Source organism: Sorex fumeus, unplaced genomic scaffold (genome assembly GCF_029834395.1).
Source record: "Sorex fumeus unplaced genomic scaffold, SorFum_2.1 ptg000155l, whole genome shotgun sequence".
Classification (NCBI taxonomy): domain Eukaryota; kingdom Metazoa; phylum Chordata; class Mammalia; order Eulipotyphla; family Soricidae; genus Sorex; species Sorex fumeus.
Window position 1 is genome coordinate 709,969 of NW_026606212.1, and position 27,030 is coordinate 736,998.

The following is a 27,030-nucleotide window of genomic DNA, read 5'->3' on the forward strand; positions in this document are numbered from 1 at the left end:
TAACAAGCACCTTTATTTGAGGGGGGAGTTCTACCAAATCTCCAGCCCCAATTTTTTGTTATTAGTCTATGATCTTGTTTGGTCTTGGAAGCGAAGCAAAGTTGGCCTGGTTTGTATTTAGATGGGAGACAGAAATTTTGGTTAATAAATTGTCCTGTGAGTTGGAGCGATAGTACAGCGGGTAAGGCGTTTGCCTTGCATGCAGTTGACCTGGGTTTGATGCCCAGTGTCCCATAAGGTTCCCCAAGCGCCGCCAGGAGTGATCCCTGAGTATGGAGCCAGGCGATATTGCTGGGTATGGACTAGAACAACAAGCAAACAGAAATCATCCTGTTATTAGCACTGTCCTCCCTTTGTTCATCGATTTTTGCTCAAGCGGGCAGCAGTAATGTCTCCATTGTGAGACTTGTTGTTACTGTTTTTGGCGTATCGAATGCGCCATGGGGAGCTTGCCAGGCTCTGCCGTGTGGGCAAGATACTCTCGGTAGCTTGCCAGGCTCTCTGAGAGGGATGGAGGAATTGAACCTGGGTTGGCCGCATGCAAGGCAAACACCCTACGTGCTATGCTATCGCTCCAGCCCCCTGTTATTAGCATGTTTAGTATTTAGGTTTTAGGGCCACACCTACTGGTACTCAGGGGATCAATCCTGGTGGTGCTCAGAGGACCATGTGCAGTGCCAGAGGTTGAATTGGAGTCAGCTGCGTGCATGGCAAGCACCTTAACTCTACTATCTCTCTGGCCCTAAAGTATTCAAGAATATTTTCGGGGGCTAGGAAGACAGAACAGGGGTTAAGGCATATGCTTTCATGCTCTGACCTAGATCAGTGCCTGGCACCACATGGGCCCCTGTAGGCCTCAGAACCGTATCCTCGAGCCCCGTCTGAATCATCAGCCCGGTTGGTGGAAAATGTCCTGGACAATCCTGTTTTCTCTGTAAGCACAGTGGTTAGTGGGAGAGTGCACTGCGCTGTGGCCAGCCCCTCTGTCCGAGTGAGAGCCATTGGTCTAGCGGAGGACGCTGGGGCGTCAGCACACATTTTCCCAAGGTCTGGGATTCCCCCATGGATTTCTGCTATGTTGGACTTAACCAGAGCCCATAGTGGGTCTGGGCGTGGCTGAAGACGGAAATGGAGAAGATCTCATGGCTTTTGGACCAGCTACAAGAACCATCTTTCTGGGCAGAAAAGTGAGTCCGGGGTTAAGGCTCTGACCTTTCTACTCACCTCCAGCTGGAGCCTGAGCACCTTGTAGGCCACACACAGGCGTGACCCAGCTCACAACGCCAGAGCACTGGGCAGTCAGGCCTGGTTCACTATCCCTGGGGTAGCCCCGGGACCCCCCGAGAACACTCCCCACCTCAGAAAAGAGAAATGATAACAAGTCAAAGAATTCATTATACAGATGGTGAATATCAATTAAAAGCTGGCGTGAAGCTCAGCCGTGTGCAGATGCTGTCACTCAGATGCACTGGATAATTCACATACTTCAGCCCTGCAATTAAGCTCAAACCCCTTGCTGCTTTGTTCATGAACTTACCTTATCCTTGAGTTTTCACAGAAAAAAAAAAATTCCATTTTAAGTCCAAAACAGCAACAAGGAAGCAACCAAATGTTGCAGTTCTATGGTTGGCTCTTTCTGTTAAATTTAAATCTTCTGATGGGAAATTATGTATCTCTAGAGCTCCTTGAAGCTGTAAAACAGCTCCCACTCATCAGGGTGTTTTGCTGGCCACAGAGAAAGAGACTGGCTAGAGACAGACACGCTAATTGGTATGTTGATGTTTAAAAACCTGTCCTTACACTTATTTGAAAAGTTACATATGTAGACAATAAAAGATTATTTTTTGTCATACCTGGTGGTTCTTTGGGCCGTGTGGTGTCGTGGGTTGAACCTGGGACATCACATGCCACACAGGCACTCTGCCACTGGGCCGCCCCCCAGTTTATTCTTGGGGGAGGATTTAAACCACACCCAGCTGTGCTCAGGGCTTACTCTGGGCTCTGTGCTCAGGACTCAGTCCTGGACAGGCTGGGGGGACAGGCTGGGGGGACCGTCGGGGGTGTCAGGGATTAGACCCGGGTTAGACACATACAAGGCAAGCCCCCTCCCCACTGTACTATCTCTCCAGCCCCTGAAAACATTTCTGATCTGTATATTCAAGCCCTTCCAGCCTGAGAGTGATCTTAATCTCGCTGCTTCAGAAGCATAAGAAGGTCCCTGGGTTCGGGCAAGGTTGCTCAGCCCATCCCACAGGTAGGGAACATAAGACTCTGAAATGGAAATGAACCACTCAAGCGATGACCGTGGTTTGGGACGTTCTGAGCACGGAGCCCCGTTTGACCGCGGAGTCTGCAGGATAAAATGACCCTTCTCTTGGCTTGTGTGTTTCCCTTGGCAGAACACAATCTAGACAGAAGGGTTGAGTCCCTCCCTGGCATCTGTGACTTAGATAGGTTGTCTGGAGCCTGGCTCCTGCAGCAAGATATAGCAGGTCTAGCAGAGTGACCCCTCATTCAACTGTCCAGCTGCCTTTTTCCTAAAAGAGCTACACCTGGTGGGGGAAGGAATGGGTGAAACTCCTGGTGACTTAACAGAGGCAGAAGAATCGTGAGGAGGTTAAGGTGGAAGGGATGGGTGAGGAGAGGACTGAAGCTTATTGGCCAGCCTGCATTTGGCCCGGGCTGGAGCGATAGCACAGCGGTATTTGGCCCAGACCAGAGGCCGAGAACCTAAAGCTTCTTCCCTAAAGGGCACCAGGGCCAGCTCAGCCTGGTGAGAACTCAGGCCCCAGAAGTTCTGGTGTTTCCTGCCCAGAGGCAGAGGGGAACAGAAGCACAGAGTTGCACAATTGTTAAGTCACTTAATTCTAGGATCACACTTTGCAGAACTCCAAGGCGGCCGGACGCCAGAGCCTTTGAAACACCTTACTGTTTGGCTGAACACGCTTCCTCTCTGTTGAACACACCGTTGAGTTTTTCCTAGCGATCGGTAGATGTTGGCGCTTCTCCCTCTCTAATGCTTGTCAGCTAGATGCTAGTTTTTGAGTGATGAAACCGAGTTCCTGGGTTTGACCTGACCCAGGCCCCCAAGGCCAGCGTTCAGCACCCTGAGATGGACATTTGACCTCCAGCCCCACCATCGCCACCCTGCCTCATGTTCACCCGCTCAGCCTTGAATGTCCTGACAGTTTGGGGCGTTCACACTGAGTTTTCTATCTCTTGCCCTTCTCAGCAACATCTCAGACCAAATCTGCTGGCTTCTTCGGTGCTGTTGCTTATATTTGGGGCAACCAGGCATTCTTGTCTCTGCTTGTTTATGGGCAACTTTACAAGGACTTTGTTTTTTTTCTTCCTCCCTTTTTTTCTGTGGGGAGGAGGGTGGGGAGCTGGGGGTGGGTAGACAAGCTTTTTCTACCATCCTGTTGAATGGTAAACATATTCAACACATCAGTTGCACACGTGTGATCGAACCTGCCATCCTGCCGCCCCTGTTTGTGCGGCCAAGACCACAGAGTTTGGGCAGCCGTAGTCCCGGGAGAATGTTGAACAGCTCCGTGGGGGGAGACAAGCCCTTGGCAGGGGGGAGACAAGCCCTTGGCAGGAGCTTATAATGCCGTCTTAGTGGGTGGGATAATTTTCAAGTCCTACTTTCTGCCCCGCCCTTGTACTGTTCAAGTTTTCTTTAAAATAAGATTAAAATGCTTTGTTTACTTATTTTCTTGGCAATCTGTGTTGTCAAGACAACAAGATCTGTTTGCCTAGAATAGTTCCCCCCCACCCCCCACCCCCTGGTGTTCTTGGAGGAGAAAACTCAAAAAGCAAAGCCAGTTCTCTATTTTCATATCTCCAAGAAGAAAACGGTTTCCTGGCACGGATGACTCCTAAGAGGGACTGAATGTCAATGAAAGGCGACCGTGATAGCCTCGGCTTTGTTCTAATTCACTGTAATAAGGCAGGCACATACATAATTGATGGGGGTTTTTAGCTCTGTGCTAAGTATATTCAGAGTTGTGCCACTGAGTGGGTATGTGCCAGGCGCTGGGCTACAGCCCGCGCCCAAGGGAACAGGGTGCTGGGAGGGTCTCTTCTTGACAGCTGCTTAAGACAAGCTGGGAGCAAACAAGTCACTGTCCAAAGCTACAGGGCTGGTAACAAAATTGGGGCTTGAAGTAAACCTTCTGGACTCCCATACAGATCTGAGGGAGAAAACAGAAGACGGCAGGATAGTGCCTCAGCTCACAGTGGACTGGAACTATATTGCCAGGTTTTTCAATTCATTAAAAGATATAAAACTTTGCAACATTGCTTGTGTTAACTCCTTTCTGTTCTCTGCTCCTATTTCCTTCTGGGGCAGGTAGACTGACATGAATTTAATTTGCACTCAATTTGTTAACTCGTTAACTCATCTTTTTTGGAGGGACGGGGGCATACCTTGGCAGTGCTCAGAGCTTACTCCTGGCTTTGCTCAGGAATCACTCCTGCTGGGCTCAGGGGACCATATGGGGTGCTTGGGATTGAACCCGGGTCAAACATGCGCAAGGCAAGTGCCCTCCCAGCTGTATTGTCACTTTAGTCCTATAACTCATCCCTTTTAGTTAATCATTTGTACTTACTGCCTCTAATCTCTGATTAGAGATTGCCTCAAAAGCCTCCATCTTCTCCCCGGAGAGCCCGGCAAGCTACCGAGGGTATCCCGCCCGCATGGCAGAGCCTGGCAAGCTACCCGTGATGTACCAAATATGCCAACAACAGTCGCTAAAATGGGTCTCATTTCCCTAACCCTGAAGGAGTCTCCAGCTGAGTTGGGAAGAACGAGAGGACTTGTATTAAGCAGATGGTGCACAAGTCAATGGGCGGGAAGGCAGCTGGCCACCAAGGTGGCCCATAAAAGCGTGCCAGCCATGGGTGGTGTGAAGAAGCCACACCGCTACTAGCCCGACACCGTGGCACTACACGAGATCTGCTAGCTGTCGTTCCAGCGGCTGGTGCGGAAGATCGCACAGGACTTCAAGACCAACCTGTGCTCCCAGAGCTCAGCCGTCATGGCGCTGCAGGAGGCGTGTGAGGCCTACCTGGTGGAGCTCTTTGAGGACACCAACCTCTGCACATTCCCCGCAAAGCATGTCACCATTATGGCCAAGGACATCCAGCTGATGTGCCGTATTCTCGGAGAGACCATAAACTGTACGATGCTAAAATCTCAGGGCTGGGACAAATGGAGACGCTATTGGAGCCCGCTCAAGTAATCGATGATTAACGGAATGACAGTGATGGTGACTTACTGCCTTTTAAAATGTATGTAAACGGGGCTGGAGTGATAGCACAGTTGGTAGGGCGCTTACCTTGCACGCGGCCAACTCGGGTTCGATTCCCAGCATCCCATATGGTCCCCTGAGCAGCGCCAGGAGTAATGCCTGAGTGCATGAACCAGGAGTAACCCCTGTGCATCGCCAGGTGTGACCCAAAAAGCAAAAAATAAAATAAAATAAAATGTATGTAAACATGCCCTGAACAATAAGGCCTGTATGTGGGTTTGCTCATTTGTAGGGGGGACAGGAGGTGGGGGATGGAGACAGGATACCAATACTTGACCAGTTCAGCAGGTGGGTCAATGCTGGTAGCCAAGGATGCAGTACTGTCCAGGACCTGCGGAGCTGGGGACCACCAGGGCCATCCCTGCGGTGCTAACCCAGCAGTGCTGGGAAGGATTTGTGCCAGCCTGGAACCCGATGAGCCCTAACCCACATGGCTCAAGGTACTTACTACCGGTCAGTTTCCGCTGTTGGCAGAACCAGGGAGTGGGCCGGGAGGAAAGCTCTTCCTCTGGCCCCCACTTGGTTCCCTCGGTGGCTTGGGAGGGTCAGTGAGCGTTCTCTGGGGAAAAATTTTTAGGTTTAGTTCTGGGCTTATTGATCATCTGAAAACGGCGGATGCAGAGCTCTTTAGGTTTCACACACACACGCATACATACACTACATCACACACGCACATGCACATACACGCACACATACACACGCGCACAAATGCACACATACGCACACGCATACACACTCAACACACACTCAGGCTTGTTACCCGGCTTGTAGCCTGAAAGCTCCAGTGAGCTAGGGCGCCCAGAGTGAGATACTTGGGAAGAATCTGATGCGTTACACGGTGGACCCTGCCTCATCTTTGGAAAAGCCGGAATCTGCCGTGTGTGTGTGTGTGTGTGTGTGTGTGTGTGTGTGTGTGGCCGGTGGTGGAGTGTGGGCGGACCCCGCCTCATCTTTTGGAGAAGCCGGAATTTGCCGTGTGCGTGTGTGCGCGTGTGTGTGTGTGTGTGACCTCAGACTTCAGGTCCAGAGCAACGGTCAGCGAGGCGGGTCCCCAGATGCCCAGTGACCCGGGATCTGGGTGGCGGCCGCTGCAGGAGCCGGCAGGCGGGGCGGACGGGGGGTGTCCCGCAGGCCCGGGAACTTTCCGACGCCGCCCTGCAGTCCCCGCGTTCGGCTGCGCGGAGCAGGCGCGGCGGGCGTCGGGCGCGGGGGTCGGGGACGGGGCCCCAAGTTGCGGCGCCCGCAGCCGCGCGCCCCGCCGGGCCCCGCGCGCGCCTCCCCGGCCCGCCCCGCGGCGCGGCGGCCAATCCCCGCGCAGCCCGCGGCCCCGTGGCCGGGAGGCGGGACCCCGAGGCCCCGCCCCCGCGCGCGCCCGCCCTGGCGCGGACTCAGGCGCGCGGCCGCGCCCCGCCGAGCCGAGCCCGGAGCGCGGAGCGCGGGCGGCGGCGCCGAGCCCAGGTGAGCGGCGGGCGCGGGAGCGGGAGCGGCGGGGCCGGCGGCGGCGGCCCGAGCGCCGGGGCGCGAGCCTGGCCGGGCCGGGGTGGTCGGCGGCCCGCGGGGCGGACAAAGCCCCGCCACCGGGACCGGCCCCCGGGCGCGGGGACCCCACGTGCGTTGCCCCACGCCCCGCCACGTGGGGGACCGGGCACCGCTGCCCCCGCGCCCGGCGGGCGCCCGGGGCCTGGGGGTGGCCGCGGCCGCTGGGCCGAGCCCCGCCCGGACGGCAGGGGCGGGCCCGGACTTCGCGAGGGATGTCAGCGGGCAGTGCCCGGCGGGCTGGGCGGGCGGCCGGGCCCACCCCCCGGCTTGACAGCTGGGGACCCCGCGCGCGCGGCCCCGGAGTCTCCCGCCCGCGTGCCCGGCTGCTCTTAGGGGTCAGCCCAGGCCCTGGGGGCGCTGGGCACCCGGCGACAGGACCCCGGACCCGCAGGGGCGAGCGGGCGCCTGGAGCCTGTCCGCGCGGGGCCCGTGCCCCTGCCCCCCATCTCTCCGCTGGAACCTCACGCTCCGGGTCCTTTTGACCTAAATTCACCTCGGGACCGCAGCGGGTTGCGAGCCGCTTCACCCGCACCCCCGCCCGGCTCGGGGCGCGCCGGGATGCTGGGCCCAGCCCGCTCGGGGCGGTGGGTGCTGGGATCCGGGCCGTGTCCCCCCGCCCCCCAGCTCTGGCCCCTGGCTGAGAAGCGCGGGCGCATCCCGGCCCCTGCGCCCCTCCTCGGCCCTTCCGCGGGCCGCGGCAGGATGTGCCTTTGCAGCCTGGCCTGGGTGGCACGGGCCGTGCCCACCTCCTCACCTGGGTCTGCAAGTCCCCACAGCCCTCCGGGAAGAAACTTCCAGCCCTGGAGTGCAGAGTAGGCCAGCTCTCTGCCCCCGGCCTCCCCGAGAGAGAGAGAAGGGGGCTCATCGCTCCTGGGGGGCTGGCGGGTCCCCCAGCAGGCGCCTGAAGAAGGAGGATGCTCTCCTAACAGTTGCTGCTCCCAGCAGCCATTCCTGGTGAGCCCTCGCAAGTAACCGACATCCTCCATGTGCAAGCAGAATCCCCCGGTGACAGTTGTGTATTGGGTTCTTGCTGTGCTGTGTGTCTGGGCATTATCTCAGTTAATGCCCCGGAATCTTAGGCAGCCGAGATTTTTCTCTCCCCCCTTGGGTAGATAAGTGAAACTACCCTGTGGGCATGCTAGGAGTTGGCACTGTTGGATGGAAGGGCCCAGAGGGATTAAGTAATTTGCCTGGGGTGGCCGGGGCAGCCCAGGCCTGTCAGTTTGCCCCCAGTTATTAGAGGAGGGTCCTTGGGGGCACGCTGGGTTTCTTGATGGGCCTGGCTTGTTTCTGAAAGTGGCCTTGGAGGATGCCAGAGTTCGCGCCGTGATGCCAACGGGCTCGCGCTTGCCTTTGCCTCAGGTTGTTAGCGGGCGGGGAGACAGATCTGGGCTCTAACCACTGGGCAGTTGCCTTTCTGGCAAGCACCTGGAGAAAAGTGGGGACCTCATGGGTGCCGAACGGTCCTGGCTTCTGGGGGACCAGGAGCCGGGGATGCCAGATCCCTGACGTGCAGTTCGGGTCCACGGCTGACCCGCGGAAGACCTTTCCGCCCTGGCCCAGAGTCCCTCCTGAGAACCTCAATGGACCCAGTGCAGGGGTCCCGGGACGAAGGGATGCACGGGCCTAGGGACTCGCCCCCACCTTAGACCCGCTCCAAGGGGGGACTCAGAGAGGCTGAGCTCCTGTCGGGGCCACTGGTCACCTGCTCCCGGGCGTGCCTGCTGGTGGCAGCAGGAAGCAGATGGTTCCCCATTTCCTTTCCTGCCCGCCGGGGCCTGGAGGCCAAAGCTTGGTCCACTCACACTTTCCCCCCAGGGCACAGGCTCTCAGGGCTGTTCTCAGCTGTTTTCCCCTCCCAAGTGGCTGTTTCCCTTGGACACACTGGGTGGTGTCCGGGCAGGGCCAGCCCTCTGCCTTACGCGCCTTCATCCTCATTCCAGTGCTGCCTTTCTGGAGGGGGGTCGCTGGCGCCCCACTTCTGCAGCCGTCACTTTTCCTTTGCGCTGTGCAGTTCACGTCGCTGACCTGCTTGTCCAGGGGGACCCCGGGTGTCCGGCATTTCGCATCGAGCGTCCCCATAGGTGCTGCCATGGGTCCCCGTTTCCCAGCAGAGCAGAGGCCGTGGATGATAGATGCTTGGGTGGTTCTTTTACTCTGCGGGCTGCCGCTGTTCCTTCTCCATATGTAGTGTCAGGGATTGGACCCCGGTGAGTTCCCGCCCTGGAAAAGGCCTCTGTAGGTCGTGGGGCTCATTTCTCTGCTTCCACAGCCCCCAAAGCAATTAACCTTGGGGCACGAGACATTTCACCCCCACTTGTTCCTCCACAAGATGTTATCGATTTGTTTACTTACTCATTTTTTTGGGTTGCTTCCAGTTGTGCTCAGGGCTCTGCACGCCTGGCGGATTCGGGGACCATATCGGGTGCTGGGATCAAACTCAGGTCTGCCGCGAGCAAGGCAAGCCCCCTGCCCCCCCCCCCCCCCCCATGCTTTCACTCCAGCCTGGGGTTGTAGGGTTTGCTTCCTTTCCCTGCCTTTCTTTTCGTCACGATGATTGTGTGAAAGCCCGTGATGTTATTGGTATCTCTCGGGAGACTTTTTCCAGGTAAGTATATCCGCAGAGTGGAGCCACTCTGCCGGGTCATGTCCTGACCCTGTGGCCAGGTGTGGACGCATCCCAGCCTCCTCGAGACTTGGCCAGAAGTGCTGTCCGGGAAGTGGACACATGAAAATGGAGCTGGAGGAGTCTGGGAAGGAGCCGTGGCGTCACTGGCCCCCTGTGTGCAGGCCGGGGTGCGTGAGGGTCGTGGGGGGTCACGGGAGCAGAGGCCCTTTCTGGAAAGGAGAAACTCAAGTGCTACCTCTCTTCCTTCTCCCAACCCCGCGGCTCCATCATTCTCTCCTTATCTAGAATTCTCCTTGGAACGCGTCGAGGGATTAAACCCAGGCCTCCCGCATGCCAACCATGTTGCCCTGGTCCAAGGGGCTCCATTTTATAGATGGGAAAATCAAGGCCACAGGCCCCTCAAGATCCGTCCTGTGCCCAGACATTTCTTGTCCTCCTGAGCTCCGGGTCTCCTCGGGCTAGCAAGAGCTGCCTGTTTTCTTGGGGAGCAGAGCCCCCCTCCCCCTTCTCTGGGCAGTTCTGGTATGAATAATTTCCAAAGGGCTCTCCTCGGGGTGGGGGGGGGGGCGGAAACGAGATGTAGAGCTGCCCATGTCTCTCCCTGCCCCGCTGGCTGGGGTGACCTGCTCGCCTTGGCAGCCCCGGCTGGGCGCTGGCCTGCTTGGCGGGGCGGCGTTAGTGACCAGAATGAGGAAGCAGCGGTTCCAGCCGCCCCGTTTTCCGTTTCAGTCCTGTTTGTGGTGGTGCTGCTGCATGTTTTCCTCCAATTATGAAACATTTGAAGCCTCGGAAGAAGCCAAAGTTTTGTTTTGTAGATGAGCCTAGAAGGAGGCCTGGGATGACGCTGACTTGGGAGCCCCGATGCTCTTCTACTGAGCCCCCGCAGTTTGGGTGGCTGGTGACCCTCCCTGCCTTAGGAGCTGGGGGTTGCTTACCAGGGTCCTGGGCCCTGTCCCCAGAGCACTCTCGGGTCTGTGGTCCGAGCACTGGCCAGGCAGAGACACTTGGGGAAAGAGAAGCGATTCTCGTCATTTTCCCTGTCGAAAGGAAAGAAAGAAAATCCCAAGTCAGTGGCGCCCCCGCCCCCACCCCATCCTGAGGCTGCCGAGCAACTATTTTTATGTTTTCTCTTTTTATCCCTTTGGCTTCCATGAATAGTCGGGAGACGGCGGCGCAGGGAGAGAGTGCTGATTCCAAACTGGACGGCGCAGGTGCCCTCGGAAGTGGGCAGCGCGCTCGGGGAGTTCGGGGTCTCACCCCTTGGCCCTGGTGGGAGCCAGGGGGGTGCAGACGGGCTCTGTGGGGGCTGCCTGGGATGAGGCTGTGGGAGCAGCTTAGATGGGGGACTTGTGCTTTTCGGGGGGCAGGAGATGGCGGGAAGGGCACCTCCTTGATTTTCTTTTCGAGGTGCATTGGGACTTGGCCTTTATGCTAAAGGAGAATGATTTCAATCATCCCAGACACTCCCCTGTCCTCTGGGTCCAGGTGTCGGGGGGAGGGTTGGCCCCAAGAAGCGGCTCCCCGGTGCCTGCCTTCTTGCCCCTGGCGTGGGTGCCCTGCAGAAGGCTGGGGAAGGAGGGAGCTGGATTTAGCAGCACCTCCAAACTAGCAGGGAGGGAGGGAGAAGGGCTGTGGGTGGGCGCGATGCTGCTGCCTGAGCCTTCAGCCTGGCCCCTCTGCCTTCGGCCTACCAGGCTGCAAGATGTTGGGATCCGAGTCTTTCTTGGCGGTGGCCGCCCTGCCTCCCCTCACTCACTGGGAGAGGAGGGAGGAGGACGGTCCAGCTCCCCTGCCCAGCGCACCCCAGCCCGGTGCTCGCCGCCCTCTCTGAGCTGGCTTGGAGACCTGTGACCTCACCTTTTTTTTGTTTTTGTTTTGGGGTCACACCTGGTGCTGCTCAGGGCTCATTCCCAGCTCTGGACTCAGGGATCACTCCTGGCTATCTCAGGGGACCAGGTGGGGTGCCAGGCATCGAACCCAAGTTGGCCTTGTGGGAGGCCAATGCCCTCCCTGCTGTCCCGGCACTCTGGTCCCATGAGTCTGCATTCTTTTTTTTTGGTTGGGGAGTCACACCCGGTGATGCAAAGGGGTCACTCCTGGCTTTTGTACTCAGGAATCACTCCTGGCGGTGCCCGGGGGAGACCATATGGGATGCTGGGAATCGAACCCAGGTCGGCTGTGTGCAAGGCAAACGCCCTACCTGCTGTGCTATTGCTCTAGCCCCGGGACTGCATTCTTAACCCGACAGCGGCCATCCAAAGACAGTTCTGTTTCTTCCTCTGTAAATGTCCCAGGCAGCCAGAGGGACACAAAGGTTAAGGGGCTTTCCTTGCATGTGATTTGATCGGAGCAGCATGTGTAAAGGCCCAGCGCTCTCAGCTGTTCTCATCCTCGCCAGCCTCGACCGATGCCTCCCGGCTTGCCAGCCACTCTGCCCACAGCCCCGCGCCGACTGGGGGCCTGCACAGAGCCCCGGCACGGGCGAACACGGGTGCCAGCTCTGCGCGCTCTCTTTCCACCTCCGTGACGAGTGGAGCGAACGGACAGCAGTTAGAGGGGATCAGGGTGCAGGGATTAGAGAGTAATCTTCCTTTTAATATAAATTACAGGAGTGGGAGCCTGGGCCTTGATAGCCACCCAAGGGTTTTCTTGCCAGTGGCTTTTGGTATTTGGTGGGAGCCACACCTGGAGGTGCTCAGGGATCACTCCTGGCAGCGCTTAGGGGGACATATGAGATGCTGGGGATCGCTCCCTGGTCAGAGAAGTGCAGGGTGAGCACCCTGCCCCCCGTACAATCGCCCCAGCCCCAGGAAACACATTGTTATTACTCAGTTCACAGAAGGAATCCTTTCTGCTTATGTTTCCACAAAGTCCTAGCATCAGACTTGGCAGATTGTTTGGGTCACGGGCTCCCCTTGGATCTGGTTAAACAGTTAATGTCCAGTTGACTAGGTTCGAGGCACATGGGACCCCCGGAAGCTGATGGTGCGGCCAGCTCCACAGGGGCACCTTATTGGGTGGGGGTGGGCCACACCTGGCCGTGCTCAGCGCTTACTCCCGACTATGCTGGGGGATCACTCCAGGCAGGCTCAGGGAACCACATGTGGTGCTGGCAAAGAAAAAAAAAATTCCCCCTTGCATTATTTCCCGCCACTTCCCCTTCCTCCCTCCCCCAACCTCCCCCAACCTCCCCCCCCCCCCCCCCCCCCCGCCCCCAGCACCTTTTGTGAGGAAGGATGGGTTCCCAGACCTAAGCAGACTAAAGGAATGTGGATTCCAGGGCAGCTAAGGAAAGCATCTGGCCTTCTGAGCAAGCTTGGAATGAGTGGTATAAACAGTAACCTCTAGCCAGTATTTATTGAGGCTGGCAGTGTTCTAGAAAGTTCTAGGTCCTGGAGTTCAGCCGTCACCGAGGAACGCAAAGTCTACGGCTCTCATGCCTCAAGTCAAACTGGTGTTTCCGTGACTGTATTTGATGCATTTCTTTCTTGAGCATCGGGCGACACGGTGCCTTCCGGGTCCCCTTGCACCCAAGAATGGGGGCGTATTGTCCCCTTTGTTTCAGATGTTGACCTGACCTGGACTTGACTTACAACACGCGATATGTGGACACGGTCAGGCTGTGTTGGTCTTTTCTACCCCCTTCCCGAAACTCTCAGACCAGGACCAGCTGCTCCTGGGGCCTGCTGCGTGCTATGGAAGCTCAGCATCTTTCTGAGTCTTCACTGTCCCTTTGGAAAGCTCAGTGGCCGAAGTTCAGTGCCCTGTTCGACAGTAACTCTGACACCTCTCAGAGCAGAAGCTGGAAGTATGCACTAGACCAGGAGGCCAAGTCCGCGGCACGGAAGGCAGCGGGGAGCAGGGAGGCCAGTGGCATCCTGGTGGCTGTCTCTCAAAGCAAGCAAAAAGAAGTTTTTGTTTGTTTTGGGCTACACCCAGCTTGGGGCTTCCTCCCGGTTCTGTGCTCAGAGGTCACTCCGGCAGCCTCAGGGGACTATCTGGGAAGTCGGGGATCGGACCTAGGTTGGTGCGTGCAGGACGAGCGCCTGCCCATTGGACTATCTCTCTGGCCCTCAAGGAACTAAGTTTCACCCCCTTCCTGTCTCCTCTCTGGGCTGTGGCTGTGCTGGTAGGTGCTCATTAAGTTCGGATCTTTTGACTTTGATCTCAAAGATTGGAAAACTTCCCAGCTTTGAAGTGTGTTTTTTTTTCTCATTCTGCTTGCTTTATTTATTTATGGTTATTTGATTTTGAGGCCACACCTGGAGGGGCTCAGGGCTAACTTGAAGGTCTGCACTCAGAGGTCACTCCCAATGGGCCCAGGGGACCATAAAGGGTGCCGGGGATCAAACTTGGGTCAGCCGTGTGCAAGGCAAATGCCCTATCCACTGCGCTCTCTGGCCCCCAGTTCCCTTTGTTTTCTTGCCCTCCGATGGGTTCCCCAGCCAGCCCCGAGCCCCCACCCCCCCCACAGGTCTGGGCCAGCAGAGGCCTCTTGAGCCTGTTGTGCAGAGACAGCGGCTGCCTTGTCAGCCTGGTGAGTCATGTCGGAAACTCCTTGCTGGAGGGAGCTTCCCTCAGGCGGCGTCCACTTAAGAAGGATTCCGCCACTGCCTCTGGGAGGGCGGCCTGGGCAGGCTCCCCAGAGCTATTTTGGGTCCCTTTGTTGTCCCAAGGTGCCCAGGACTTAGTCAGCCCAGGGAACCATGGGAGGGTGTCTCTCTGGCCGGGCCTGGCCTTGCGCTGTGGGTCCCGGGCTCCCGCAGGGGCCAGTGCGGGTTGGACACGGCCCTAGGGAGGGGGGGGAGGTGTTTCCTTGGCTTACTGGCCGGGAAGGAGCTTCTCCTTCATCCCAGCCCTGCGCTGCTACTCCATCTGCTCCCGGGGCAGCCACTTGCGAGGCAGAAGGGGCAGGCCCTGGGGAGACCTGTTTGGGTACCCGGAGATGGCCCCCGGTCTGGGCTGGACGCCCAGGGAAAGCCCTCAGTCACTCTGTCCAAGGCAGCCAAGGTTGTGCTGGCCCACCTGTGCCCGTGACCCCTCGCAGAGTAGCAAAGCTGAGCTCAGCTGGGGAGATGTGCTCAGGGCCAGAGCGACGGGACAGCAGGCAGGGCGCTGGCCTGGCACGTGGCTGACCAGGTTCTATCCCTGGTATCCCACATAAGTCCCCCAAGCGCCACCAGGAGTAATTCCTGAATGCAGAGCCAGGAGTAGCCTCTGTGGCACCCCTGACCCCCGAGTCTGGAGGAGCACTTTTGATTCGACCCCTGTGGGGCCTGTGAACCCCAGACTGGGCACAAGTCTCACAGGGCCAGTGGCGGCCGGTCCCGGCCTTGGTAGACCAGATGCCTCCAGTGCCTTGAGGCCCTGAGGTGTGCCCCGGGGCTGTCTTTCCTGGGGTCTCTCTCGAACCCCCGCTCTGCCTCAGAGGCCCCACCTCCATCCCTGCCCAGGCAGTCTCCTCTCCTTCCTCTTCCAGACCTCAAAGGCCAAGGCCCTGGCCAGCCACCAGCTTGTCCAGAGACTGATTAAGAGCAGCGTGGCCTGCCTTGGTGTCCTTGGCCGGGAGCAGAGACAAGCATTTGCATTCCCTGCAGCAAGGAAAGGAAGTCTCCTTGGCCTCGAGTGCTTTTCAGGAACTCTTGCAGCCCTGTGGCAGTGGCTGGGGAGGGGACGGTCCCCCCTCCCGCCCACCCACTCTTGCTGTGGGGCTCACCCTGGAGCAGGCCCACGTGCTCAGGTGGCAGTGCGTCTTAGGAACGCTCTGGTAGCGGGTGGGGATTTGTGCCGGCCCAAGGCCTCACGAGGTACTTGGGTGCTTGCTAGGGCTGTGCACTCACAGGTGAGAGAGACGAGAAAGCGAGCATGGCAGGTGGGACACCTGGCCCCGCCCCGCAGCTCTGCTGGCCTCTTCCTGGTGATAAGGATCAGAAAGAGCGTATCCGCTGAGCGCTGAGCTGTGGGGCCCCAGAGAACACCCAACCCGGGGTGCAGCCGGCAACAGGGCCGGGACTTCGCCGGAGATTCTATTTCCTGTGCCCCCCACCCCCTCGCCCCTGAGTGTCCCACAGCTTGCTGGGCCCCCCTCCCAGTCTGTTTTCTTGTTTGTAAGAATCGATTTTCAACGAGTTGCCCCGTCTGCAAAGGATCCACAAGCAAAAGTAAACAGAGCGACAGGTCCCCCCCCTCTCCCCCGCCATCCACCAGCTGTTCCAAGGCCTTTGTATCCTGGCCAGGCGCCGCCCAGCCGGGCACCCGGCCTGCCTGCCCGACGCTCCCTGGCCTTCGAACAGCGTCTTGGAGAACATCAGCTTGCCTCCCTGGGCCTCGATTATTTACTCTGCCCCTGGGTGCTCACCCCAGCTTGGTCCGCGTAGGGGATGAACACTCAGGTGCCCGATGGGTCAAATCAGAAGAATGTGCGTTTGGAATTTTGCTTGATTTTTTTTTTCTTTTTGGGTCACACCTGGCGATGCTCAGGGGTTACTCCTGGCTCTGCACTCAGGAACCACACCTGGCGGTGCTTGGGGGACCATACAGGATGCTGGGAATCGAACCCGGGTTGACCGCATGCAAGGCAAACGCCCTACCCACTGTGCTATTGCTCCAGCCCCTGGAATTTTGCTTGAAATGGATGAATTTACCTTTTTTTGGGGGGGGGTGTCACACCCAGCAGTACTCAGGGGTTACTCCTGGCTTTGTGCTCAGGGATCACTTCAGTGGTAATTACTTGGGGGACCATACGAGATGCCGGGCCTAGACCCTGGCCTGGCTGCATGCAAGGCCAGCACCCGCCCCGCTGTGCTCTTTCTCTGGCCCAAATTTCTGTTCTTAAAAGAATGGTACCGATTTGTTCTCCTCAGCACTCTGCCAAGAAGCAGTTATTACGGGTTTGTGATTTTTTTTCCAATTTGCCTTGTCTGCTTGTTGAAAAAAAGAAAAAGGGTTTTATTATACTTTTATTATTATTTTCAATTTTGGTCAAATAGCCTAAAAATAGCCGTTTTCTTCTTTTTTTTTAAAAAAAATAGCCGGTTTTTGTTTTATCTTATTTTTGGTTTGGGGGCCACACCCAGCTGTGCTCAGGGCTTGCTCCTGGCCCTGCCCTCAGGACTTGCTCCTGACAGGCCCAGGGGACCATGAGCCCTGGGGATGGAAATCAGGCTGGCTGCATATGCGGGAAGCGTGTTCCCCACTGTACTAGCACTCTGGCCCCAAAATAACCATTTTTATGTGTACAGCTCAGTGACATTAATCAGGCCTGCATTTGTACAACTGTCAACTGTCTATTTCCAGGACTTTGTGTGTGGGGCCACACCCCTGGGGACTGTGTATATGTTGGATCTTGACCGGCTGCATGCCTGGCAGGCCTGGCCTCCCATCCCCCCATACTAGCCCTCTGACCCCTCTTGAAACTCTGCATCCTCTTGAACAATGGCCCCTCTTTTTTCTCCCACTTCCTGTCCCCTCTGTCTTCTTTTCTTTTCTTTAATGATTTATTTATTCATTTGTTTTGCTTTTTGAGTCACACCTGGCCATGCTCAGGGACCATATGGGATGCCGGGGATCGAACCGGGTGGGCTGCTTACAAGGCAAACAACCTCCCCGCTGTCCTATTGCTCCCCACGTCTCCCCCGTTTTCTGTCGCTAAGGCTTCGCCTCTTGTGGGTGTCACGCACCGGCCAGTGCCTCGTGTCCCTCAACACGCTTCCTATGCTGCTGGGCTGTGGCTCATGTCAGATCTGGATGCTTCCCAGGCCAGCCGTCGGGAGAGATTTCCTGCCAGCCCATCCTCCGTGCTGGCCACTGGGCTTGTTTTCTCTGCCCGGGCGGGGGGAGCAGAGCTTCTGTGAACACGGTCCGGCGTTTCCATGTAGGTTTGAATCCTGCTCCCGAGAGGCTTGTGGTGTCAGAGGTCATTCTACTTTTTACGTATTTTTCCCCAGGCGTCTCCTAGTACTTGGCATCCATCCTTCTCCCACCATACCTGAGGCTGGTCTTTCGTCACCGGCTCTGTCGCTGTGAACTTGGGGCATCAGCCGTCCAGGGACAACGCCGTGCCTGCGTGTGTGCACGGGCCCTTGGCCGATCCTTTTTCTCTACTCCCCGAGCAGAGGGAGCCCGTTTCTGTACGTCACTGTCTTCGCCAGGACTGCCTGACTTAGAAGCGGGTCCATAAATACTTCCACAGCGCTGTCCCAAGGGGGCGAGTGGCATTTCCCTGCCCTCCCGCCAGGGCCGATGGCTTTTGGCTCCCGGCTGTACTTTCTCTTCTCCCCCTCCCCCGCCACATCCCCCACCCCCCTCTGCCATCTCAAGGGAAAGCGTTATAGTCATTCATAAAACCCTCCCTGTACCACCACGTGTACCTGGCACCTTCCTGAGGCACCAGGGTCCCGCAGACACTCTCTCCCAGCTCCCCGACACCCATGACATTTTCCCGCAGAATCTGTCAGAGGTTAATGTTCTGCCCCAGACACGGTGGATCGGCAGTCTGAGGAAGTGTGAACGTCTGTTCTTGTGCTTGTTAGTTGGGGGCCATACTTGATGGTGCAGCCACGCTCATCCCAGTGGTGCTCAGTGATGCCAGGGACCCAGCCCAGGGCCTCCAAGTGCCGGGCCCTGCTCTGCCACTGGGACTCTTTCGTTTTTAATGTCACCTCACATGGAAGGAGCCATTTAGGGCCTGAGGGATAGTTCAGCAGGGTGCCCACCCCCAACCCCTCCCGGGGTCGATCCCCGGCATCCCATGTAGTTCCCTGAGCCCACCAGGAGTGATCCCTGAGTGCAGAGCCAGGAGTAACCCCTGAGCATCGCCGGGTATGGCCCCCCCAAAGCAAAAGCAAACACAAAAGATATGAATCATTTAAAAATGTACAGTCCAGAGTTGGAGAGGCAGGACAGGGGCAAAGGCCCCTTGCATGTAGCTGGCCCTGGGACCCTGGTTTGCATCTTCGGTGCCCCATAGCCACACTGATTCCCCCTGCCCGCCCCAGTACCGCCCGGAGTGATTTTTTTTTTCTTTTTGGGTCACACCCAGTGATGCACAGAGGTTACTCCTGGCTCATTCACTCAGGAATTACCCCTGGCGGTGCTCGGGAGACCATCTGGGATACTGGGAATCGAACCCGGGTCAGCTTTGTGCAAGGCAAATGCCCTACCCGCTGTGCTAGTGCTCCAGCCCCGCGGAGTGATCTTTGAGCACAGAGCCAGGATTAAGCCCTAAATACTGCCGGTATGGCCCACCCACCCCTCTACCCTGAAAACCATACAATTCAGGGACCAGAGAGATGCTTCGCTTGCAGGAGACCCTGGTTCAATCCCTGGTACCACCCGGTTCCCCAAGCACTGCCGGGAGCGACTCCTGAGCACTTGTGTGCCAGAGATGGAACTGGAGTCTTCCTCCCTATATGAGTTCTCTGCCTAGTATTGTTTGGTTGGTTTGGGGGCCACCCCCAGTCATGCGCAGGTGTTATTCCTGGCGCAGTGCTCTGGGACCAGGAGGTGCCCGAAGTAGAGGGATGCAGAGTGTGCTCTCCCGCCCTTTGAGCCAGCTCCCCGGCCTGAGCCTGGAATTCCCAAGTCGGAGGAGGCCTTTTATTCATTTAATTTTTCGCTTTTATTTTTGGCCACACCTGGCAAGGCCAGGGGATTACTCCCAGCTCTGCTCTCAGGAACCACTCCTGGCGGTGCTCAGGGGACCATATGGGATGCTGGGGATCGAACCCTGGTTGGCTGCGTGCAAGCCTGCTATGCTATCACCCTGGTCCAAAAATAGTGGTTCCCTGCCCAATTATGGTTCTTGGCTTCTTGGTGGTGCTCAGGGGTTCCTCCTGGCTCTGCACTCAGGAGTTACTTCTGGCAGTGCGTGGGGAGCCATATGGGATTCCGGAGATCAAACCTGGGTTGGCCGCGTGCACGACAAGTGCCCTCCCTGCTGTGCTGTCACTCTGCATGTGATTTTTTTTTTTAAAGCCAATCGATTTCCCCCATCTGTTCCCTTTGTTGTTGCTGTGGTGTGGGGGGAGTCACACACTTGTTGTGATGTCAAGGGTCTCACTCGGTAGTGTATATGACTGTGTGTGGGGATGCTGGGGCAGGGACCCCAACCCTGAGCCATATCCCCGGGCCCTGGGGCCTTTAAACTAAAGAACTGCACACTCAGAGCAGATTGCACTGTGTTTGGCCAGGATTTCTCGGATGTTGACCCGGCCTGGGTCCCTGACTTGCCCCTTCTTGTCTCCGCAGGTGCTGATGGGCAAGCCCCGGAGTGTGGGATGAGGCGGGTGCGTGCACCATGTCATCATGTGTCTCTAGCCAGCCCAGCCACGAGCGAGCCGCCCCCCAGGATGAGCTGGGAGGCGGGGGTGGCAGCCGCGACAGCCAGCGGCCCTGCGAGGCCCTGCGGGGCCTCTCGTCCCTGAGCCTCCACCTGGGCATGGAGTCCTTCATTGTGGTCACTGAGTGCGAGCCGGCCTGCGCGGGGGACCTCGGCCTGGCCCCTGACCGGCCCCGGGGGGCTGATGGCTCCGAGCTGCCTCCGGATGACACTGCCTTTGAGGCGTCCCTGGCCGTGTCGGGGCCCCGGCCGCCCTTCCCTGGCCGCCAGCTCTCTCTGCAGGAGCCCTCGCAGCTGCACGCCAATGGCCGAGGGCAGCCGGCGCTGCCCTCCTCGCCCGTGGGCTCCCCGCAGTCGTCACCGCGGCTGCCCCGGCGGCCCACGGTGGAGTCTCACCATGTGTCTATCACCGGCCTGCAGGTGCGTGAGCTGGGGCAGGGATCTGGGCCCTCACCTGTGCTGGTGCATCCCTAGCCCCCTCTGTTAGATGATGTTACATGGATATTAAAGAGAGAGTGGTGTTTGCCTTGCATGCGGCCAACCCGGGTTCGATCGCTGGCATCCCATAAGGTCCCCCGAGCACTGCCAGGTGTAATTCCTGAGTGCGGAGCCAGAGTAACCCTGAGCATCACTGACTCCCCCCAAAAAATAAATAGAGTAGTATTTACCTGGCATGTGGCCACCCTGTCAATCCCCCACACCCTATGTGGTCCCCTTGGCCCACCAGGAATGATCCCTGAGCACAGAGCCAGAAGTAAGCCCTGAGCACTGCCTGGTGCAGCCTCAAAATAGCAAAAAAAGAGTTTGCACTGTAAGATGACATTTTTAAGTAACATAGAGGAACTGTGCAGTCAGCACGATGGTCCCTCTGGGCAGGAACTGGCTCCCGGCGCTGCTTCTGGGGGCTGAGGAGACTCTCGTCCTTGTCCTGGGGCCTGAGTGTGGAAGGTTCGTGTCACAGCTCACTTACAATCTACTTTCTCTGCTTCCACTTCTCAGGACTGCGTCCAGCTGAACCAGTACACACTGAAGGATGAAATTGGAAAGGTAAATGCCCCAGCAGTCTGCCGACGGCCACAGCTTCCAAGGCCGCCTCAGATGCCCTGGAGGGAGCCCCTGGGGCTGGGAGCGCGAGAGTGGCTCTTGGATGCAAGGTTGCAGAGGAGGTGGTGGGCGGTTCTGGTGGGCGGTTCCGACATTTTATTTGTACATCACGATTTTAACGCGTCTCTGCAAGAGCTCAGAACGCTTCCTGGCACTCCCGTGCCATGAGGGGGCTTCGTCTAACCACACAGGTCTTGGCTCCCTGCGTTCCTCACGCCTGTTTCTGCTTTTGCATTAACTCATGGCAATATCCTTGCCAGGGCCAGGAACTTGCATAGAGTGAGTAAAACTTGGACGGCAAGGGGCCAGAGAGTTGGCACCGCAGATGGTCCCCTGAGCCCAGAGGCAAGAGTAAGTCCTGGGCAAAGCCAGGTCTTGCCCCTCTACGAATAAATAAATGAATAAATGACAAAGCATGTCAGGTAGGAGACATTAGAGAGTGGTGAAGACTGTGGCAAACTGTTCACACATGGAAATGAGCGTGGCCACATCTTCCCATTTTCTTTTGAAAGAAGTAAGAATGTGATTTTTTTTTCTTTTTGGGTCACACGGGCGCAATGCTCAGGAGTTACTCCTGGCTCTACACTCAGGAATTACTCCTGGCAGTGCTCAGGGGACCATATGGGATGCTGGGAACCGAACCCGGGTCAGCTGCATGCAAAGCAAATGCCCTACGTGCTCTGCTATTGCTCCAGCCCCAAGAGAATGTGAATTTTTATATTTCATTTTGTTGTTGCTGTTTTTGGTCTCTGGGGCCATCCCTGACTGTGCTCAGGGCTTATTCCCACTTCTGCACACAGGGATCACTCCTGGCTGCCTGAGGGTTCAGTCTGGCTTATATCGCATCTTCCTGTTTTCCCATGTTGGCGATGCATCCAAACCTCGTAGAAACTGCAGGTCTAACGAAGTACAATATTAGAGGGTCGGAGAGAGAGAGCGCAGCGGGTCACACACTCACCTTGCATACACTTGATCAGGGTTCAGTCCCTAGCGCCACATCCAGTTCCATGAGCCTCACCGGGCGTCATCCCTGAGCACAACGCCAGGAGTAACCCTGAGCACTGCCTGCTGTTCTCCCCACAAGCAAACGAACAAACGGTATCAGAGCAGATCTGCGCAGTAGGGTGCTCCGATCCTAACTGCCGGCCAGTGCGTCACGACGTCTCCCTTCCTCAGGGCTCCTATGGCGTGGTGAAGCTGGCCTACAACGAGAATGACAATACCTATTACGTGAGCACCCTCCTGCCTGCACCCCGCCCCCACCCCCCGCCCCCCCAGCGACCGCAGAGCTCTTGCTGGCACTTGGCTTGCCGGCAGGTTCTCCTCGCTGTGTCTCGTCCTGTCGTTCAGTAGTGTCCATTTGGTGCCTTCGGGACAAAGCGGGGCTCCTATTCAGTTTTCCTGTGGTGGGGAGTGGGGGCCGCCGTGCCTGGCTGGGGTGGGGGGGGTGCATGAATGAATGCAGCCAACGCCTGTCCTCCCTCGGGGCCGCCTTTCTCTCCCCTCCATGGCACTCGGACCCCGGCACGAGTGAGACTGCGCTGGTGGCCGAGGCTTTGGGGTCTGCCCAGCAGCTCCCCCTTCCCCGAGCTTCACTCCAGCTCCTTGTGATTTGCTTCCGGGGCAGCCAGACCCAAGGCTGTGTCCCTGCTGGCTCTGCTGGCCCGGGGTCTTGGAAGCACCCCGGATTCCTGCCTCTGCCCGGCTCGCCCCTCCCCCTCCCTGGCCACAAGGGGTCGAGGGAGCTTCTCCCCGTTCCTGCGTTAATGGAACCCGGGGTCTTCCCCCCGCAGGCCATGAAGGTGCTGTCGAAAAAGAAGCTGATCCGCCAGGCGGGCTTTCCACGTGAGTTTGGTGGCGCGGGGCTTGTTATCTCGCTGCGGGGCCCAGGCCAAGGCCGGGTAGAGGCTGCTGGAAGGGGCTCCGTGTCCGTCCCACATTCCTTCTCGTTTTGAGTCGTCAGAGCCCCAGAGATCTTCAGTCAGAAAACCGGGAGGGAGAATGGGACGGTTCCTCGGAGAGTAAAAGATGAGCCCCAGGGGACCCGCGGGGCTCCTCAGAGAGTACCTGGAGAATTCAGAGGCAGCGACCCAGGAAAGCTTGGCCAGGCGTGCTGGGAGCAGCGCTGTCCGCGGTCAGAGCCTTAGTGTCCCTGAGCCCACGAAGGGAGAAGCAAAAGGGGTCAGTCCGCACGGGCTGTCTCTCAGCACGGAGTGACGTGGATGAGGCAGACCCAGGAGGCCAAGCCTCGTGTGGTTTTATTTACATCAAATGTCCGGGATAGAGAGCAATGCAGGGGCAGGAGAGAGACCCGTGGTTTTCAGCGCTGGGGCGGGGAGCGGTGTGAGACTTGTGTGTGTGTGGGGGTGATCATGAAATTGTACTGGGTTAGACGGTGGTGATGTGATCGGACACCTCTTATGCCCTAAAATACATCTTTAAATGGTGAATCAAACAAATTGAAATGCTAAGAGGCATTTGAAATGTAGCTACACCAAAAATTCGCAAAAAGAACAAAGCGCCTGGGAGTGTGAGTGTTTCCTGCTCCTGCTCTCCCTGCGGGCAGCCCCCACTTCTCCCTTCTCGGAAGGAGCTGGTAATTACTGCCTGCCGGGCTCCTTCCGCCAGCACCGGCAGAATGTCACCGTGGGGAAGTAGAGAAGGGAAACCTCAGTGCATCCATCCCCTCTCGGGCCGGGCCCTCCGGCTTAGTGAGGTCAGAGGCTTCTCGTGCCCGCGTCCTGTGGTTTGCCCCTTGGCATCTGCTGATTTGCTTCCGTTGGAAGCTGAGTGTTCTTGCTAACCAAGCCCTTCCCTCCACCTCCCGCACTGGGCAGTGACCATGCTGGGAAGTTGAGCCCGTTGGGTCACTCCAGAGTCTGGGTGAAGGTGGGGAGGGCCGTGGAGCTTAACCTCCCTTGGTCCATCCCCTTCTTCCTTGTCCCAATGTGTGTGGTTTGGTCCACACCTACTGGCCATCCTGCAGTACTTGGAGTTGGGCCAGGGGTAGCCGTGTGCCAGGCCGATGCCCTAACCTTGGCCCTGTCTCTCTGGCCCCCACGGCCCCCTTCTGACGCCAGCACCTTTACTCTTACCCGTCTGAGACGGCTCACAACTGTATCTGGGGGCATGAATTACACCCAGATCCTGGCTCTCCCTCAGAAAGTGGCCCTGGGTTCCTTCCGGGTCACAGCGGGGCGGGCAGTAAGCTAAGTGCTCGTCACAGTCCTGTTCCCTGGCGCTTACTCTTCCCCGCCCTGATTCCTGGCTTCATCGTGTTTCTCGGCTTAGGAGACGAGGGGGAATGTCTTTGCCGTCTGTGGAGAGACGGAAAGCCGAGCCCTCGCCAGGAGTGGTGCCCGCCCCCGGATGCCAACCTGCAGAGCCCAGACTCGGGCCCAGACTCAGGCCCAGCTGCTCTCCCGGCACCGCTGGCCGCCGGGGCCAGGGGCAGAAGGACTCACCAACAGATGCCTGAGATGCCCCTTGGGGGGGGGGCAGCGCCGCCCCCAGCCCCCACACCCTCTTCCCGCCTTTGTGTCTTTGCAGGGAGAGTCTCTCTGCTCTGACCTGATGCTTCTCGTTGCCTCCAGGTCGCCCCCCGCCCCGAGGCACCCGGCCAGCCCCGGGGGGCTGCATCCAGCCCCGGGGCCCCATTGAGCAGGTGTATCAGGAAATCGCCATTCTCAAGAAACTGGACCACCCCAACGTGGTGAAGCTGGTGGAGGTGAGGCGGGGGGCAGTGGAGGGAGACCCCCGAGAGCCGGTCACTTCTAACGACTTCCTGATTTTTTTTAATCGGCTCACCATCATCACAAAGTCCTGTGAGTTATTCGCTGGCTTCCAGGTGGCGGGCGATCCAAGGCGGATCCCTTCCCCAGTGCTAGGCGGTTACCGTCCCAGCTCCCAGGCCTGGGAGCTGTAGGGACGCCTCACCCCTATGAGATGGATTTATTGTGTCGTCCATGTTACCGATGAAGAAGCCGGGGCCAAAAGGGAGGTGGAGGCGGCTGTATCAGGCACTTTCTCTCTGGCCCTGACTCCAGAGTCTCTTAAAAATCAGCGAAGAGGCTCCAAAGTTTTTGCTTATGCGGGTTATTGTCATTGCCTATCCTCTTAGAGTTTTAAATTGGGAAACTTACGGGATTGAAGAGATAGCACACTGGGTAGGGCGCTGGCCTTGATGTGGCTTGCCTAGGCTGGATCCCCGGCATCCCATATGGTCACCAGAGCTCATCAGGAGCACAGAGCACGGAGTAACCACTGAGCATCGGAGGGTGTGCCCTCTCCCAAATCAAATAAATAAATGAAATTTGGAAACCAAAAATAATTATTTATTTATTTATTTAAAATAATCTTATTACATATCCGTGTCACGGTCACAGTCCTCCCGTTGTTCATCGATTTGCTCGAGCAGGCCCAGTAACGTCTCCATTTTGAGACTTGTTGTAACTGTGTTTGGCGTATTGAATACATCACATGTAGCTTGCCAGGCTTTGCCGTGCTCTCGGCAGCTTCCCGGGCTCTCCTAGAGGGGCGGAGGAATTGATCCCGGCTCGACCGGGCTGGCTGCGCACAAGGCAAACGCCCTACCGCTGTGCTGTCACTCCTATCTTACATTATAAGATGTGATAGGGTATATATATATGTATATATATATATATACATATATACATACATACACACACATATTTGGTTTGGGTGCTGCCCCATTGGTGCTCAGGGTTTATTTCTGGCTTTGTCCTCAGGGCTTATCCTGGCAGTGCTCAGGGCACCTGTCTGCTGGAGACCATGGGACTTTGTTTAGCTGAGATTTTTTTGGGGGGTCACACCCGGCGATGCACAGGGGTTACTCCTGGCTCATACACTCAGGAATCACTCCTGGTGCTGCTTGGGAGACCATATGGGATGCTGGGAATTGAACCCAGGTCAGCTGCGTGCAAGGCAAACGCCCTACCCGCTGTGCTATCTCTCCAGCCCCTTAGCTAAGAGTTTGAACAAAGGAAAATGTTCAACAATTCAGGGCAGGAATTGTCACCCTCTAGTCTTTTGGAACCTGCAGGGTGAGGCTCGCAGGCTTTTCGGTCTGGGCGGAATGGGATGGCACACTTGGCGTAGGAGTTTCTCTGTGCCCCTCCGGTGGGTTTCTGAGTCACGCCAGATGGTGCCCAGGGCCTCCCCATCTTCTCTGTCGGACGCTTACTGTTCTCTCCCTCCCTCCGCTCCTCTGCTCCGGCTGGCTCCGGGTGGCTGTGCCCACAGGTCCTGGATGACCCCAACGAGGACCATCTGTACATGGGTAAGTGCCTTCGCTGCCCGTTACCCTGCTTGGGCAGCCCCTTACCCTGTCAGTCTAGCCAGGCACTCAGGGAGCCCCTGAAAGGCCTCCTCGGGGTTCAGATCAGTGCTGGAGTGCCTGGGTCTCCCCTCGATGCATCCGCAGACATTTCTCTGACAAGGATGAGGGAGAAAGCCGAGAGAGGCCAGCACTGCCCACTCAGCGAGCCGTTCGGCTACAGACCACGCCGGGAAGATGGAGCCTCTGTGGCTCAGAAGTAGGGACCCCCTCTCAGTACTGGGGCATTTGGTGCTGGGGGGAAGTGGGACTGCTCGGCCCTGTGACAGCTGGGGGGGGGGGTGCAGGGTGCCAAGGCCCCGAGTCAGAGGGGAACTGGGTGTATTTGCAGAGAGTGGGAGTGGGACGGTAACCCGGGGAGAGTGTGAGATACGAGGGCCCATCCAGGGGGACACGGTGGGCATGGTGGGGCATCGGAAGGTCTGAGTGCCGCCTGGGGTGTCTCAGAGACCTCACGGGGCTGGGTGCCCAAGGGACAGGTGGGCAGGACGAGTTCAGACAGTTAGTTTCCTCGTGAGGATGTTTTTGTTCCTTCGGACATTTTTAAAATTCCCTCCACTCCAGGTTTTTATTAGGAAATATGTGAAGCCCATAGAAAGGCTGAAAGAATGAACAGTGAATACCTGCATATTCCGTCAGGATGCGAGTTAATAACTAGGTCCATATTTGCTTGTTCGGTCTTGTTGCCAGCTGTCCATTTTTCTGTGTTTTTTTTTTTTTTAACTATCCCAAAGTTAAGTGGCAGACA

At 57.4% G+C, this 27,030-nt stretch overlaps 1 protein-coding gene across 2 annotated transcripts in view; it reads left to right on the forward strand.

Annotated features, from left to right (window-relative positions):
- The first annotated feature begins 6,657 nt into the window (after window positions 1-6,657).
- The window catches only part of CAMKK2 (calcium/calmodulin dependent protein kinase kinase 2), a 37,605-nt gene continuing 17,232 nt past the window's right edge, over window positions 6,658-27,030 (forward strand). For both annotated transcript variants that reach the window (XM_056107136.1, XM_056107137.1), the window contains exons 1-7: window positions 6,658-6,773; window positions 19,732-20,242; window positions 20,822-20,869; window positions 22,103-22,156; window positions 22,720-22,771; window positions 24,520-24,653; window positions 26,189-26,225. In XM_056107136.1, the coding sequence (XP_055963111.1) occupies window positions 19,781-20,242; window positions 20,822-20,869; window positions 22,103-22,156; window positions 22,720-22,771; window positions 24,520-24,653; window positions 26,189-26,225 (787 nt within the window). In that variant the 5' untranslated portion in view covers window positions 6,658-6,773; window positions 19,732-19,780. The remainder of the gene's footprint in view (window positions 6,774-19,731; window positions 20,243-20,821; window positions 20,870-22,102; window positions 22,157-22,719; window positions 22,772-24,519; window positions 24,654-26,188; window positions 26,226-27,030) is intronic.